The sequence below is a fragment of the Centruroides vittatus genome, unplaced genomic scaffold, assembly GCF_030686945.1.
Source record: "Centruroides vittatus isolate TY-2023 unplaced genomic scaffold, ASM3068694v2 contig_351, whole genome shotgun sequence".
NCBI classification, from domain to species: domain Eukaryota; kingdom Metazoa; phylum Arthropoda; class Arachnida; order Scorpiones; family Buthidae; genus Centruroides; species Centruroides vittatus.
Window position 1 is genome coordinate 1300388 of NW_027122174.1, and position 16520 is coordinate 1316907.

Here is a 16520-nt window from a genome sequence, read left to right on the forward strand (position 1 = left end):
TACTAGTTTAGCCTAGGACAATCTAGTTAAGCCTAAAGTATTTAGGCCAAGCTAGATTGTCCTAGACTAAACTAGTATATCCTGACACACATAGGACAAACTAGTTTGGCCAGTAACATTTATATCAAAATTCTTCTCTTACAGAAGTTGATAGATTTCATCAATATGATAATTGCACTCAGATCTAGCTCTATTGCTGACTTTCTCATTAATAATTGGAGAAAACAATTTTCTTTTCATATCCTGCAACTTTCCAAATAATCAGAAAGCACTCACCTAAATTGCAAAATATTTAGCAACAGTTTGCAACATAATGGCAGTCTCCCAGATTGCACAGGTATAGCGAAGTATAGTGTCACCAATAATCTACAAGTTGAAGTATGACATTAATGCAATTATATAAAATTTTAACACTAGAAATTTACATTTAATAACTCCAAAAAATTCTCAAAAAATAATCTTAATATCAAGCATTTCTTCACAAAAATTGGAAAAAGTGATACATTTAGTCATAATGTATAATAAATGTATTCTTGATCTCCAGGACAAAATTCTCATTTATAATTTAATGAAAAGCTCAAGGAGTCACACCTTATCCATAAATAAAAAGTAAAAATTTTAGCAACACTTAAATATTAATTAATTAAACAAAATAATAGGTATTCTCCCCATGTTATTAAAATGAAAAATATTGTTCATTTAACACCAAAAAACTGAGTTTGTCTTTCCTTTTTTTTAGTAAAAAATTTGTAGTGTATGCAAAAAGGATAGTAAAAATACTTTGTTATAATTAATATTTATTTACGTGTTTGTATTTTTTAAAATTTGTTCTATGATTTTTAACTGGGTATGTTATGTAATTGTTGTACTGGGGGAGGCACTTATTGTCTACAAGACCACCTTTTTTTTTCAAAAAAAAAATAATAAATGTTCCTGGCAAAACAGTAATGTTTCATAACTTGAAATTTAAATTTAAATATTATTTTTTTTAGTAATGTATAATATGTATTTAAAAAATTAATGATTCATCAATTTTAATTTATTTAATTAAACTAACAAATATTACATGATAGAAAGAAAAACTTATGATATTTTTTATTAATAGGATAACCAGTATGGTAGAAAAATTATGTTTCCATTATGGTGAAGGATTGGAAATAAATGACGAAATGTTCTACACGTTTCCTTCTTTAGAGAAATTAGCCGAAGCTAAAGTGGAAGGAGAATTGCGTAAGTTAGGATTTGGCTATCGTGCAAAATATATTAATCAGACGGCAGCTCGTATTACTAAAAATGATCCAAACTGGTTAATGTCCCTCAGAAATATCTCTTATAAAGATGCACGGAAGGAATTATTACAGTTACCTGGAGTAGGTGGCAAGGTAGGTCATAATTTCCAATTTATAACAAAATTTTTTAACTTGTTTATTTCAAAAAAATGAAAATGAACACAAACTTGTACCATGTTAAAATCAAAAATTAAACAGATTGTTAATTTAAAGAAACTAAAAATATATTTATTCAAAAACATTTTCAACCATTATTGTGATCATCTTCAAATTACAAATGCATTGAACAATATAAAATAAAAATTCATAACAAATAACAACTGTAAAAACAATTAGAATTATGTAAGAGTTTAAAATTTTAAAATATGCAAATGAAACATTGATGATAAAACAATAAAACTAGATTTTTTCTATAGTCTTATATATTTTATATTAAAAATTATTAATATTTTAATAATTTATACAACATAATTTTATTCAAACTGATTAACTCTAAGATTTAAGTAATTCAATCAATCAATGCTTTATTGTTTGAACTGTAAGATTTATTTTTTCAACAGAAAAATGAGTTAACATCTGGCTTGAACAGGACTAAGATAAAATATCAGTTTTTGCGACAAAATTACTTACTCCCAACACGCGTATGTTTACACAAAAACTATCATATAAATACCATATACAATTTTATATACGGACGAGACCGTCGAGATGCCATCTTCACACTCTTTATTCCTCTTCCCCTTCAATCGACGATCCACTTCACTTAACGTTCCTCGTTGTTTCCGCTCGCTTCTCAGACATTCCAAAAAAAGGTCCCGTTTTGTCAGCCTTACTGCTATTTATACCGTCCTGCCTCCCCCTGCTGAGTTAATCGTCCCTTCCGGGTGTAACGAACGATGGAACGTTTGGGAAAGCAACAAACAAAGAGCATTGGTTGATAAAGGACCAACATGGCGAACAATCGCCACAGAACCTTAGTTCATTACAAGGGGGTAACAGAAACAAAAATTAGTGATAATAATTAACAAGATAATAATTTAGTATAACATAACACAAAATAAAATATAGAATAATAGTCAGTTTTTGAAAAACACGATATATTAATAATATCTTTCCAAGACTTAAATCTTAATAAATACTTGTATCTACTAACCCTAAATTTAACACAACGAAGAAATACACGTTCCCAAGTTTTGTATATTTGCATAATACAGTTACTAGATATTTTTTCAGGATCTATTGTTAATCTGCTATTATACATTAGGATATAATTTTGACCATGTCTCAAATGAAGAATTAATTGTTTAACATAATAATTCATATCCATAAGCAAATAATCTTCACACATAAATGAAGTTTTAATGCTACAATATTATCGAAAGTGTTTATTCTTTTCTAACAGAGACCAGTCTTCTTGTGTACTTTGTTCACAGCACAGTATTATAATTAACGGTTGATAACATTCGATCAAATGAGGATCCTGAGATAGCCATAGAAAAGAAAAACCAAGTCGATCCAACAGATTCTGTAGTGCCAGTGCCCAATTATATGTGCAATTCTTTGTTGTTAAACACAATCTGTAAAGTTTATTATATGCTAGTTTAACATAGCTTTTATTGTCTAATTTTAAGAGACGTATTTAAAATATAATTATTACTTTTATTGTGATTACTGATATTCTAGAAACCCCAAACTCCAATCGCAACATGTATGCTGGAATTTTATTGTATAACATGAAGATTTTTCTAAAATATAAAGCAAGGACGATTTCCAGTTTATCATAGTAAGTGATTGCCCGTATTGGAGCAGTGTAGAGCAGTGTTTCCCAACTTTTTTTGTGCTATGTCCCACCTAAGCCTTTCTAAAATTCCTATGTCCCCCCTAACATATACGTTGAACTCTTTTGGAAGGTCTCTCGTTGTTGTGTTTGTTGAAGTTTTTCTTGCACTTAATTGCCAAACTGTTTCATTGTAACCACGATAAAACCCGATCCTTTCATCAAAGTCTCTTGCACTTTCCAGTTGTTGCCAAACACAACCTGGAACACCACAACTCACGTCTGTCCACCTCGAGGTCTGGGCAAAGAATGTCCTTTCTCCACTTTCACCGGCCTCAGGGCCTCGTTCATCTCTTTGTTCTCAGTGGTTCCCAGAATTGTTAATCCCACCCCAAGGGAAAAGGGTTATAAAGGAAAGGGAAACAAAGAACACAGAAAACTAAAACTAATTTAAATCGATATTTACAATAAATATGGCGTACGGCGGCTATACGATTAACTTGAACTCTGGAAGAGTCCATTTTCAAATTGCCCCCTTAACAATCAAATTGCCCCCTGTGGGGCATGGGCCCCATGTTGGGAAACACTGATATAGAGTAATACAGATGAAATCATTGAACAAAATAATTTTATATAAGTAGTTAATTTCTCTCTTGAGAAAATAGGCCACGTAGAACCTAGTGTCATTTTAGCTTTACATATACTATGATTTTTAACCTGTAAGAATGATCCGGAAGACGAAAATAAAACTCCCAAGTATATGTAATTTGAAGCAACTTGTAAAGATTGGTTGTTCAGAAACCATCTTTCTCTAGATGACATTCGACCTCCCTTCTTGAATACCATTATCTTTGTTTTTGAAACATTTATAGTTAACCCATAATCATGGCAAAATTCCTCTAGGATTACGATTTTCTTTTGTTGCATTAGTGCAGAGTCAGCCAAAATTACAGTGTCATCAGCATACATTAGTGCGTGTATCTTGACTTGATCAGAGAGAGAAATCTCAGGCAAATCAGATTTAGTAAATCGGACTATCAGACCACTGACACACAAATTAAAGTAAGCTCAAAATCTCACCCTGCAAAACTCCTATGTTGACACCAAATGAATCAGTTGTTTCAGATAATATTTTCACTTTTGCAGTGGCTTTAGAATGCATATCAATCACAAGATTTTTATGTAATTCAATAAAACAGCATATAATTTTAAATAATTGTTTTTTTTTTATTACCATTTCTGTTCTGTGGGCAGAAGGATTTTTCATACCCATTATGGGTTTGACCATGCTCAAAATGGAGACAACTGGGTGGTGAGGAACATAACTCAACATGCCAGAGCTCCTGTGGTATTATTTATAATTGTACTTATATACAGTTAATACATTACAATCTTATTTAAATATACAACATTTACATTTCTCATTTTGGTAATAAGCAAGTATTGTGTAAATAAGGAACCACACACATTATAGTAAAATGGTGGACCAGAAGAATAAAATTCATCTGTAACTATATTTTGAGAAATGTTAAATAAATTACAGTCTTTCAGGAAAACATTAAGTCGTTTGTGATCTTCACATATATAAAAAGTAGACTTTTATTACATTTTAAACATCATTTACATAAATTTAAAATCACAGGTTGATCTAACAGTTCTGTTCAAAGACATAATGTGACATAGATACTGATCACTTCATTTTAAAAATTAATTGGCATTTTTATAATGATGAACTGTTTAAAAAGAAGATGGTAAAAATAAAATAGTTCAATAGCTGTTTTTATAATTCGAAACAACCTGTTTATTATGTACATAGTTCTAACTTAGACTATGATAAATAAGAAATAATTTAATTTTTAATTCAGGTGGCAGATTGTGTATGTTTGATGTCATTGGATAAAAGTGAAGCAGTACCAATAGATACTCATGTTTGGCAAATAGCTACAAGAGATTATCTCCCTCATTTGAAAACAAAGAAAACTATGACTGATAAAATTTACTTGGAGATTGGTAAGCTTTTATATTAAATATTTCAATTTAATATTAATTTATCATTATGAGATTATCCCATAATCTGAATTAGTCTACCTAAATTTTAAAATACAAAATTTACATGAAACAATAGAATTGAAATTTAACATATAAATTGCTTAATTTTTTTTAAAATTTCATCACCATTATACACATCAGAATCTGTGAACACAATTCATTAACTGTTCCATTTGTTTTCATTGATTGAAATCACAGATAATTAGTCACAGAAGATTATATTTAATATTCTATTACTGATATAGGAAACTCGAACTCTGAATTTCTATAAATTCTTAGTAGTACTTGAATAAATTAATTTGTATTTAAAAATTTGTTTTAATTTTTACATTAATTCTAAGCTGTTTGAAAAGAATATAAGATTTTAAACATAAATAAGTTTTTGAAAGTTACTTTAAATTTGTATAATAAATAAGTGTTCATATTTCTGTTGTATTTATTTAATTTTATGTCAGTTTTTATAAAACAGGGAATATAATTTATAATCCAGAAGTATTGCTTCTATGTCCAAAAATAAAAATGAGATTTCTTTAGGGAACATTTGCAATTTAATAAGTAGAAAATGTTAAGTTATTGCCATATTTATTTAAAGATTTTACAATTATGTTGTTATATCCTTTTTTAAAATTAATATTGAAAGATCTAAGGATGTAGAACTTAATAAATTTTAATTTAAAAAAATCTCAGTTATGAGCAGATTAGTAGCAGTGTTAGAGAAAAATAACAGCATACAAGGTTGAGACTAATCATACTGAAAGAGTATAGAGTAATGTTGAACCAAGTCATTCTGCCAGGTGACATTTGCATCCACCATGCAATTTACAAAATGGTATCACCCATATCAAACTACACCAGAATTTAAAAGTGAGCTATTATTTGATTTTTGACAGCCAAAGGCATTAGATCTAGTGAGATCCATCACGTGGTATATGCACAGTAAGGAGAGTGTAATGCTTGTCACTACTAAAAGCTTGGATTCAAAAGTTTATGTTGTTCATTGTCTATGTTTATTTGGCTTTTTGAACTTTTGAATCTACTCAAGTTTATAAGCTACATCATTTTTTCTCAACTAACCTTGTTTATTGAATCTGCCTTCTATATATCTTTATTAATTTTAAAGTTGGCGTATATATTATCCCTTTTTTTATAATTATAAAGCTAATGATTATATTCAATTCATTTTGTAGGAATCAGTAATTATTAATTGACCCTAAAAGGCAAGTTCGATATATTGTTTAGCTGTATAATTATCATTATTAATTATTTTACATATGTATTATTTAGGTTTAACTATTATAATTTTATGAAGTACAACATGACCATATAATTATCACAGCATAATTTTATGAAGTACAACATGACCATATAATTATCACAGCATAATTTTATGAAGTACAATATGACCTTATAATTATTACAGCATTTGGAAAATAATGAAATTATTTTCTTCTCTAGTTAAATTTTATTTGAATTTTTTATTTATTTTTTCATTATGTATATTTGCATATATTCTGTTTAGGGATTTTTAGCAAATTACTCTATTTTTATTTCAAAATTCTTAAAGGCGTACACCAAAATTAATATCTAGTTTTAAGGATCAGTTTTTTTGGAGTTAATAACGTAAATACATTATAATTTAAATAACTATCGTCTGGAACAAGTCAGGTGCTCAAAACTTGTACAAGAGAGTACCGACAATTTGGATGGGGTCAGAAAGTATAAAAATAGAGAAAAACATTAAATATTTAGGGATTACACTTGGCTTTAAGGTCCATTTACACACAACAGTGATGTGCCAGCACAGTACAGTGAATTTTTGATTGTGGGAAATTGTTGACCTAGTTTTAAACCACCATGTCCAGACTCGTCCGTCACAGTGCCGTGCAGTGGCAGTGGCGTCATCGTACTGTGAAAGTACATTTGACGGGAACGATATTTTCACTGACGGTAAATTTTGTTTTCCAATGGATGACGAACATTTAATTGAAATCGTGTATCAACACCCTGTTCTATTTGATTTATCTCATTTGAAATATATGAACATTGGGTACAAAATGAATATTTTCTCTGTTTTGTTTAATAAAATATGAAATGCATGTTGGGACATTTGAAAATACTCAAAAAATATAGATTCGTCATCTTTTTTATAAAGAGTATGAAACTCCCATTCTGTTGATCTTTTTTGTCCATGCTTGACGTACCCACTTGCGGCACTTTCTTAATTGCATTTCTTTTTCTTCTTCATCCAAACATATAGCTGTCATAGCCAATTCATCCTCAGAAAAGTTCATGACCACTCACTGACAGCATGGTCACATCACTGTTGTGTGTAAATACTCATCACTGTGCCATGCTCAACATCACTGTCATCAAATGGTCACTGTGCTGGCACGTCACTGTTGTGTGTAAATGGACCCTTAAGCTTTTTTGGACCACACATATTGATAACGTTTGTAAGACAACAGGGTTAATCTTTCAGTCTTTCTCTAATGTCACTAAAAGCGACTGGGGGCTTGACTCTTATGCTATGGACTCAATTTATAACATGATATTTATTCCAATAATTACCTATGTCTGCCCAGTTTGGGAAGAAGCCACTCACAAAATACATAATAAAAGGAAACTAATATCAGCCCAAAGGAAAGCACTACTAATTCTCACCAAAGGTTACAGAATGACTCCTACTAACAGCCTCCAGATAATCACTAGAAAAGCTCCTATATATTTTGAAATCAAATACCATGCATTAAAATGGAAACTGAAACACGATAACGACATCATCATCGGGATGAGAGACTTAAAAAAGACAATTTCGAATGGAAGATTCCTTACGTACTTATCCAGAACCCAAGGGAAAGAAAATATTTTTATTCTAAATCATTGACAGACAATCATATAGATGTATCCACAAATGGGTCGAAAATTGACAATAACGTTGGTAGCAATTTATGGAAACTGAGAGTAAACTTCTCAAATTAGACAATGCATGCAGTGTTACACAAGCAGAACTATTGGTGATTGCCACTGCAGTGGAAGACTGTACTGCTAAATACCCACATCATAATGTTAACATCTATTCTGACAGCCAAGCAGCTATTTACATAATTCAGAACAATGATACTTACCCGATTATGAATAATATTAATACTATGCTACAAAATTCAAATGGTGCCTTCTCCCTTGATTGGCTGAGAGGACACCAGGGAAATATTGGCAATGAAAGAGCCGACAAATTAGCAAAGAAGGCAGCCACCAACCAAGAAAACACCATAATATACAGCAAATTACTATCTGTGACCATTCAACGCTATAAAAAACTATATTTTAAAAGAATGGCAAATATTCTGGGACAACTTCTATAATGAAACAACTTACTTATACTTACCAGACATTAAAAGTATCTACAAGATGAATTGGCTCAAAATTGATCACAATACAACTTAATTTATAACGAACCATGGCTGCTTTCAAAGCTACTTACACAGGTTCAAAATTACTGATAGTGATAAGTGCTCTATTTGTGACAAAACTTATGAAAGTGACCATTACCTGCTCAACTGCCCTATAGTTGAAAGAGAAAGGAAGGACTTACAGTTAATTTTAGGCTACAAACATAGATTGTCCATGTAATAAAAGCCTTCTCTTGCAAGACAAAGAAATCTACAGGTCCTTCAAAACTCTTATAGACATATTTCAAATGGACTTTAGTGAAAAAATTATACAGAACATTGTCGATTTTCTGGGAAGCTACCCAGTCCTTTATTGCTTTAAGTCCCATGCATTGCCAGTAGTGACAGAGTCCACTATCGCCCATACCATTTATTTATTGTTACGTGCATTTAACATTTTTTTTTGTAGTATAATGACTGTATGTAGTTTACCACCCAGTTGTGCTAAGTGATACTGGGTATGTACTGTACATATCACTTGTACCTAATTAATAAAAAAAAAAAGTACTTTCCAGGAAAAAATTTAAGGTGGATGACCTGTGTTATTAGTGTCTACTCCATTTTTCCATACAATCTATTAGTTTGACAAGAAAACAATATAAGTAAATATAAATATAAAAACATGGCCGACGGTAAATACATTTAATTGTATAAATAAATATATAAAAACAGCGTTTAACAAGATTACTCTGTTTCCGTTTATTCGTCCGTCGTTCGCTCCAGTTGACAGTCCAATTTCACAAACACGGAGGCAGTAGCCTCTAAGAAAGGTCGCCTCCGTGTTTGTGAAATGGACTGTCAACTGGAGCGAACGACGGACGAATAAACGGAAACAGAGTAATCTTGTTAAACGCTGTTTTTATATATTTATTTATACAATTAAATGTATTTACCGTCGGCCATGTTTTTATATTTATATTTACTTAAATTGTAATTTATGTGAAAGTGGCAATAGCACCAGAGGACGTTCCTAACCTGTTTTGCATTTTATTGCGGAGGCAGTAGCCTCTAAAGAAAGGTCGCCTCCGTGTTTGTGAAATGGACTGTCAACTGGAGCGAACGACGGACGAATAAACGGAAACAGAGTAATCTTGTTAAACGCTGTTTTTATATATTTATTTATACAATTAAATGTATTTACCGTCGGCCATGTTTTTATATTTATATTTACTTAAATTGTAATTTATGTGAAAGTGGCAATAGCACCAGAGGACGTTCCTAACCTGTTTTGCATTTTATTGCGGAGGCAGTAGCCTCTAAAGAAAGGTCGCCTCCGTGTTTGTGAAATGGACTGTCAACTGGAGCGAACGACGGACGAATAAACGGAAACAGAGTAATCTTGTTAAACGCTGTTTTTATATATTTATTTATACAATTAAATGTATTTACCGTCGGCCATGTTTTTATATTTATATTTACTTAAATTGTAATTTATGTGAAAGTGGCAATAGCACCAGAGGACGTTCCTAACCTGTTTTGCATTTTATTGCGGAGGCAGTAGCCTCTAAAGAAAGGTCGCCTCCGTGTTTGTGAAATGGACTGTCAACTGGAGCGAACGACGGACGAATAAACGGAAACAGAGTAATCTTGTTAAACGCTGTTTTTATATATTTATTTATACAATTAAATGTATTTACCGTCGGCCATGTTTTTATATTTATATTTACTTAAATTGTAATTTATGTGAAAGTGGCAATAGCACCAGAGGACGTTCCTAACCTGTTTTGCATTTTATTGCGGAGGCAGTAGCCTCTAAAGAAAGGTCGCCTCCGTGTTTGTGAAATGGACTGTCAACTGGAGCGAACGACGGACGAATAAACGGAAACAGAGTAATCTTGTTAAACGCTGTTTTTATATATTTATTTATACAATTAAATGTATTTACCGTCGGCCATGTTTTTATATTTATATTTACTTAAATTGTAATTTATGTGAAAGTGGCAATAGCACCAGAGGACGTTCCTAACCTGTTTTGCATTTTATTGCGGAGGCAGTAGCCTCTAAAGAAAGGTCGCCTCCGTGTTTGTGAAATGGACTGTCAACTGGAGCGAACGACGGACGAATAAACGGAAACAGAGTAATCTTGTTAAACATTGTTTTTATATATTTATTTATACAATTAAAAGAAAACAATACTCATATTATAACATTCAATAACAATAATTCATATTCCAGTTATTTTTAAAAACAATAATAAATATAATATAATATAATTTTAAATGGTTTAGAGGAATTATTTCACTGGTCTGTCAACCACCTAAAACCAACTTATGTAAAGCACTGCTTTTACAATACTACTGAAGCATTTTTGATGTTTTACAAGTGTATAAAACTCAGGAACAAAAATTTGAATTAGAACATTATTAGTACAAAAACATTTTTAAAATTCAACTTATAGTTAGCAATTATTAAATAACAAATTTTTAATTTATACAATTTCACATAAAATAGCTGTTTATACTAACATGTAAGATTAATGTGGAGTTAATATTTTAGATAAATTTGTGTAGTGGATAGTCAATTGATAAGAAGTTTCAGCAGTATAAAATATAAGTTATGTAAATTAAATTGTATTTATAATACTAAAACCATTGAATTTTTTAAATTATTCATGAATTACACTTTGTAATAAATTTGGAATGTATAATAAAAAGTTTTCATTCATTTTATTAATTTTAAATATTTGTCATTATTTATTGTTATCGTTTTATAATCTTATTCTATTTTAATGGTAATATAAAATATTTAAATTTATTGGAAGAGGCAAAACTGGAGAGAGCAACACACAAAGAAACAAAAATTTTAATAAAATGATAACAAACATCATTAATATATCTTTGATAATAAATACCTAGCAGTAAAATGAACAAAAAACATATTTTTGAATACTTTCAATAGCAATCTTTAGGTTTAAAATGATTAATTCCAAAGTTATAATTTACATATTACAATTAAAGTTATATTCAAAGAAGTAAAGAATGGACTGTGCATACAAGTTTAAAGTTAGGAATAATAAAGAATTAATAGAATTAACAGAGTCTAAATACAATTTAAATTATGATTAAAATAAAAATAAATATAAGAGATGAGAATTAACTCTATACTTCAGTTCTAGCTTCAATTTTAAATTCATATGTGCATTCAGTTAATTCTTTGCACATAATAGCTGATTCTGCATTTTAAGTTTAAATTAAAAATATCTACTCACATTAATTGAAAACATTTGTATTTTTGTTAATTTTATTGCTAGATATTCAATATTTTCTTTCTTTTGTAAATATTTAAAATCTTTTTGAATGTTTTTGCAAGATGTCTGGTAATATAAATTTATAAATAAAATAATTATAGACACTTAAATTTATTTCTGAAAATATTTATAAATCTTAAAATTGTACTTGCTTCATTAATTTATTTTGCTACTTTTAAAGTAAATGTCTTAAACTTTGTTTTATAGGGAATTTCTTCAGAAATCGATTTGGTAAATATGCAGGATGGGCACATTCTGTAAGTAAAAAAGTGAAAATTCAATTAATGATATTATTTTTATTATAAGAAAATTGAATATTAATATGAAAACCAGTTAAAAATGTCAAACTTAAAAGAATCAGGATTTAAATATTGATACAGAAAATCATCATTAATTCAAACTTAGATAGTTCGAAATCCCATTAGTTTGTAACTGTGCTTTTGTCCTGGCTGGGGTATAGAGATTTACACATTAAGGAATTCGGTTCGTTCAAAATACTGCTATTTCATAATTCGAAGTGAAAATTCTGTCCAAACTGTGATATGAGTATGTTAACTCGTTTGTTTAGATCAAAGTTCCTCTATGCTATACGATACAATAGACCAAGAACAATTCTAATCTGGTCAATATGATTTTGCTTTTACAGTAACACATTTACGAGTGTCACCTTACATATGGACTACCCCTTTTTTCTCTCATTTCATAAAATACAGCTGGGTTTTGGGATTGCAAGATTTGGCTACAAGTAGCAGATTGAGATATTAGAGAAGTTGAGGCATGCGTATTCAGCCTAAAACGTGAACCGCGGGCGGCCGAGTGCCACCATTTGGCAATTCTAGATGGTCGATAATGGCGTTTGCTTCGTCTAGAATGGTGAGTATATGATCGGCTTAAACTTCTTCATTTTTTTTTGTGTTTGGGGTTAAAATTATGACCTATTTTATTAAAATAATGATTATTTAAGCATTTATGAATAACATTGTAAAGAAACAGACGATTTTAATCCAAAAATTATTTAATGTTTTTTAATGTGATGTGAAGTGACCACAGAAACTCTAAGGCTGTGTTCACTTTTTCTTTATTATTTTATTTTCGCACAGTAAGCATTTAATTAAAATTATATTTGAAGTCTAGTGATGAGGTATTACTCTTATTGGATCAGTATGAAAGTGATGAAGAAGCCATTTTATTATATCATATCACTAAAGATCTACCTGTGACAAAAGCAAGAATAAATTTAAATAAAATGACTGATTCTGATTGCTTGTTTTATTTTCAGTAAGTGATATATTTATAAATTAAAGTAAATACTTAAAAAAAGGAATAATACTTATAAAATTTTTATTTTTAACAGATTTTCAAGAGACGATTTGTTTCATCTGCATTCTGCTTTATGCCTCCCATCTGTAATCATTCATGAAAATGGATCACACTCACTTGGAATTGATGCATTATGTATTTTATTACAAAGATTAGTTTATCCTTATAGATTTGATGATATTTCTATTTTGTTGCAGAGATCAAAAAACGAACTTTCACGATTTGTGCACGAAACACTAAATATCATTTACAATAGCCATTCCAAATTGTTATTGAATATCAATGAAATAAAACTAACAAGAGAAAAATTAAAATTATTTAGCCAAGTAATAACAGTAAAAGGTGCTCCTTTGACAAATGTTGGGGGTTCATAGATGGAACGGCACGTTTTATTTGTCGACCAAAAACACATCAAAGGGTGGTATTCGGTGGCCATAAATGTATACATAGTTTGAAATTTCAATCAGTGGTTACACCCGATAGTATGACTGCTAATTTATTTTGACCAATAGATGGAAGATGTCATGACAGTGCAATGTTAAGAGAATCTAATTTGTTAGAGCATTTGGCTGCAATTCTTTGTTCTGAAAATGGAACCCAATTTGTTTTATGTGGAGGTTCTGGTTATCCTTTGCGTCAACACTTCATTACACCATTCCGAGGTGCTAGCTTAACACCCGAGCAAGAAGTATTTAATTCCAGGATGAGTTCAGTAAGAGAGTGTGTGGAATGGGTATTTGGGAAAATAATTCATATATTTGCTTTTCTAGATTTAAAAAAAAATTTTAAATTGTATCTTCAGCCTGATGGTAAACTGTATATTGTCGGTGCACTACTTACAAACTATCACACTTGCTTATACGGTAGTGCAACATCAGATTATTTTAATCGTTTACCTTCCAAATTGGACAAATACTTAGAATGTAATTAATAAATAAATAAATAAATTTTTCTTTAATTTTTATTCAAAGTTTTCAAAAGTATTTCTAAAAACACTCTTCTTTCCTCTATCCTGCTTCAGTCTCGCTTCTCTCTAAATCAAATTTTGCTTTTTCCAAATCTACTTTTTCTTGTTTCAGTTTCAGTTGTTCTTTATTTAAATTTAATTCTCTTGTTTCAACTGATGCTCTTGGTCTTTCTTTATAAGTGTAAAACAAGAAAGTTTTGGTTTTTTATTTTTTTTCGTGACATTAGTATCTTCATCTAAAAATAATTAGAAATGTATAATTATTATACAATTCTTGTAATAATTATAATATAAAGATTTTTTAAGTTTTTATATTTGCCAGATGGAAACTTAGGAGATGATACTCTTAAAGATGTCATCACTGCGTCCGTGACTTGCTGCCCAGCAATGGCTTGTGGTGGTGATTTCTCAGATGTTATCTGGGCCTCATATTTTAACTCTTTTATTTTTTGTAGTTTTAACTTTTAAGTTGATTACGTTCTGTAAATTTTTCTTCTGTTCCAGATCTTTGCAAATCTTTGCTCTATCATTCTGGAAAGAAAACTATGATAAGCTATTTTATGAACACAGCTATAAAATTTTATTGACATTTCACATCACTTGCTAAAAAATTGAATAATTAAATAATTTCTGGATTAAAATTGTCTGTTTTTTACAATGTTATTCGTAAATGCTTCAATAATCATTATTTTAATAAAATAGGTCCTAATTTTAACCCCAAACACAAAAAAATAATGAAGTTTAACTGATCGTATACTTGCCATTCTAGACGAAGCAAACGCCATTATCGACCGTCTAGAATTGCCAGATGGCGGTGCTCGGACCATCTGCCATTCATGTTTTGCACTGATACATGCGCCTCAACCTCTATTTATACTTCTAAAAATAGGGTAGGTTCTACAGTCTGTTATCAAAGTATAAGAACACCATAAATTTTGTTTTTCCAAAATTTATTTTGAAACTCTTACTGGAAATATTAATTATTTTAATTATTTTATCATGTTTTTTACATTTCATAAAGCAGCATAAATTTTTTTTCACAAATATTCATTTTTTATATATTCAACATATATCATGTTTAACATCCAGGAATGAGAGAGAAGTTTTGAAGTTTATAACTAAAAAAAACATGTCAACAAGGCAAGCTGCTGCTGAAATACCAATAGGTGTATCTTGTGCAACTGTTTGGAGAACTTTAAAAAATTATGACAATGTAAAATATTTAAAAATGAAGTTGTACTCTCGTATTATTGGCAGAGTTAAAATAAGCCGTGGGTCTGTAATGATTTGGGGTAGTTTTGGAGGTAAATGGGATGGATGGAAAGGTAAAACTAATTTAGTATTTGTTGACAAAAATATGATTACATTTGGTGCATTAATTGGAGGTCATAAATGGTAGTTTCAACAAGATAATGCTCCCATTTATGTCTCAATGTCAACAAAAAATTGGTTTAAAAAAGAAAATATTGATGTAATATTGACTGGCCTTCATGTAGTCCAGATTTAAATCTCATTGAAAATTTATGAGGGATTTTAGCAGTCATTGTTTATCAAAATGGGAAACAATATGAATCTGTAAATCAATTGAAAATTGCAATAATGGACACATGGGATAAAATTAAGAGCGAACAATTAAAAAAGTAATATACTCCATGCCTAACAGAATTTTTCAAGTAATTGTAGCCAAAGGGGGTGAAACCAAATATTAAAAGTGTTTAAAATTTATTTATATGTAATTTTAGAAAGTACCTATACTTTGGTAAGAAGTAAAAAGTGATAACTTCTATTATATTATTATTAAAAGATAAATAGCTTGAAAATGATATTTTTGTAATTGTCTTAAAATGTATAAAACTGTTTTTTAATAAAAAAAAATTTAATAAATTTTGAAAAATCACAAAATTTGTGGTGGTACTATACTTTTGTAACAGGAGGCACGATGGCCATCTACTACCTTGTCATAATAATGCAGAAGTAAAGTTGTTCTTTCCCAACATCTTTTATTGTCGACAGTGTAATACATTCGTAAATTTTCAGATATACTTTTCCAAGCACCTTTCGAATTTTCATATGCATACGGATTTACAGCCACTACTTCCCTCAACAGAAGTATGTCGCGATAACAGGAAAATCGCATTGGAACTTTCCTATTGTTTCTCATCAGAGTAAACACGACACTAATTATAGTAAAAAAAAATAATTATTTAGTGTTATAACATCCTATAAATACTTTAAATTGTTTAATTTGTTTATTTACCTTTGCTGGTAATCCTTGCTGTTAAATATTTCCGCCATTTTTTTCAACAAATTTCCTATGAGTCAATGCGCGACATTCACCGAGTCACGTGATGTTGTCGACGGGCACCTCGACGTATTTTACTTGGACTTCAAATGTCAAACGTGTACTTCTGCTTGCCGTACA

At 30.0% G+C, this 16520-nt stretch overlaps 1 protein-coding gene and 1 pseudogene across 1 annotated transcript in view; both read left to right on the plus strand.

The window, feature by feature from the left end:
* Window positions 1-16520, plus strand: part of Ogg1 (8-oxoguanine DNA glycosylase) — a 37564-nt gene that overhangs the window by 10902 nt on the left and 10142 nt on the right. The window contains exons 3-5 of the mRNA XM_067269500.1: window positions 1106-1382; window positions 4932-5076; window positions 12019-12068. Coding sequence (XP_067125601.1) covers window positions 1106-1382; window positions 4932-5076; window positions 12019-12068 — 472 coding nt within the window. The remainder of the gene's footprint in view (window positions 1-1105; window positions 1383-4931; window positions 5077-12018; window positions 12069-16520) is intronic.
* Window positions 12834-14062, plus strand: LOC136974606 (uncharacterized; annotated as a pseudogene).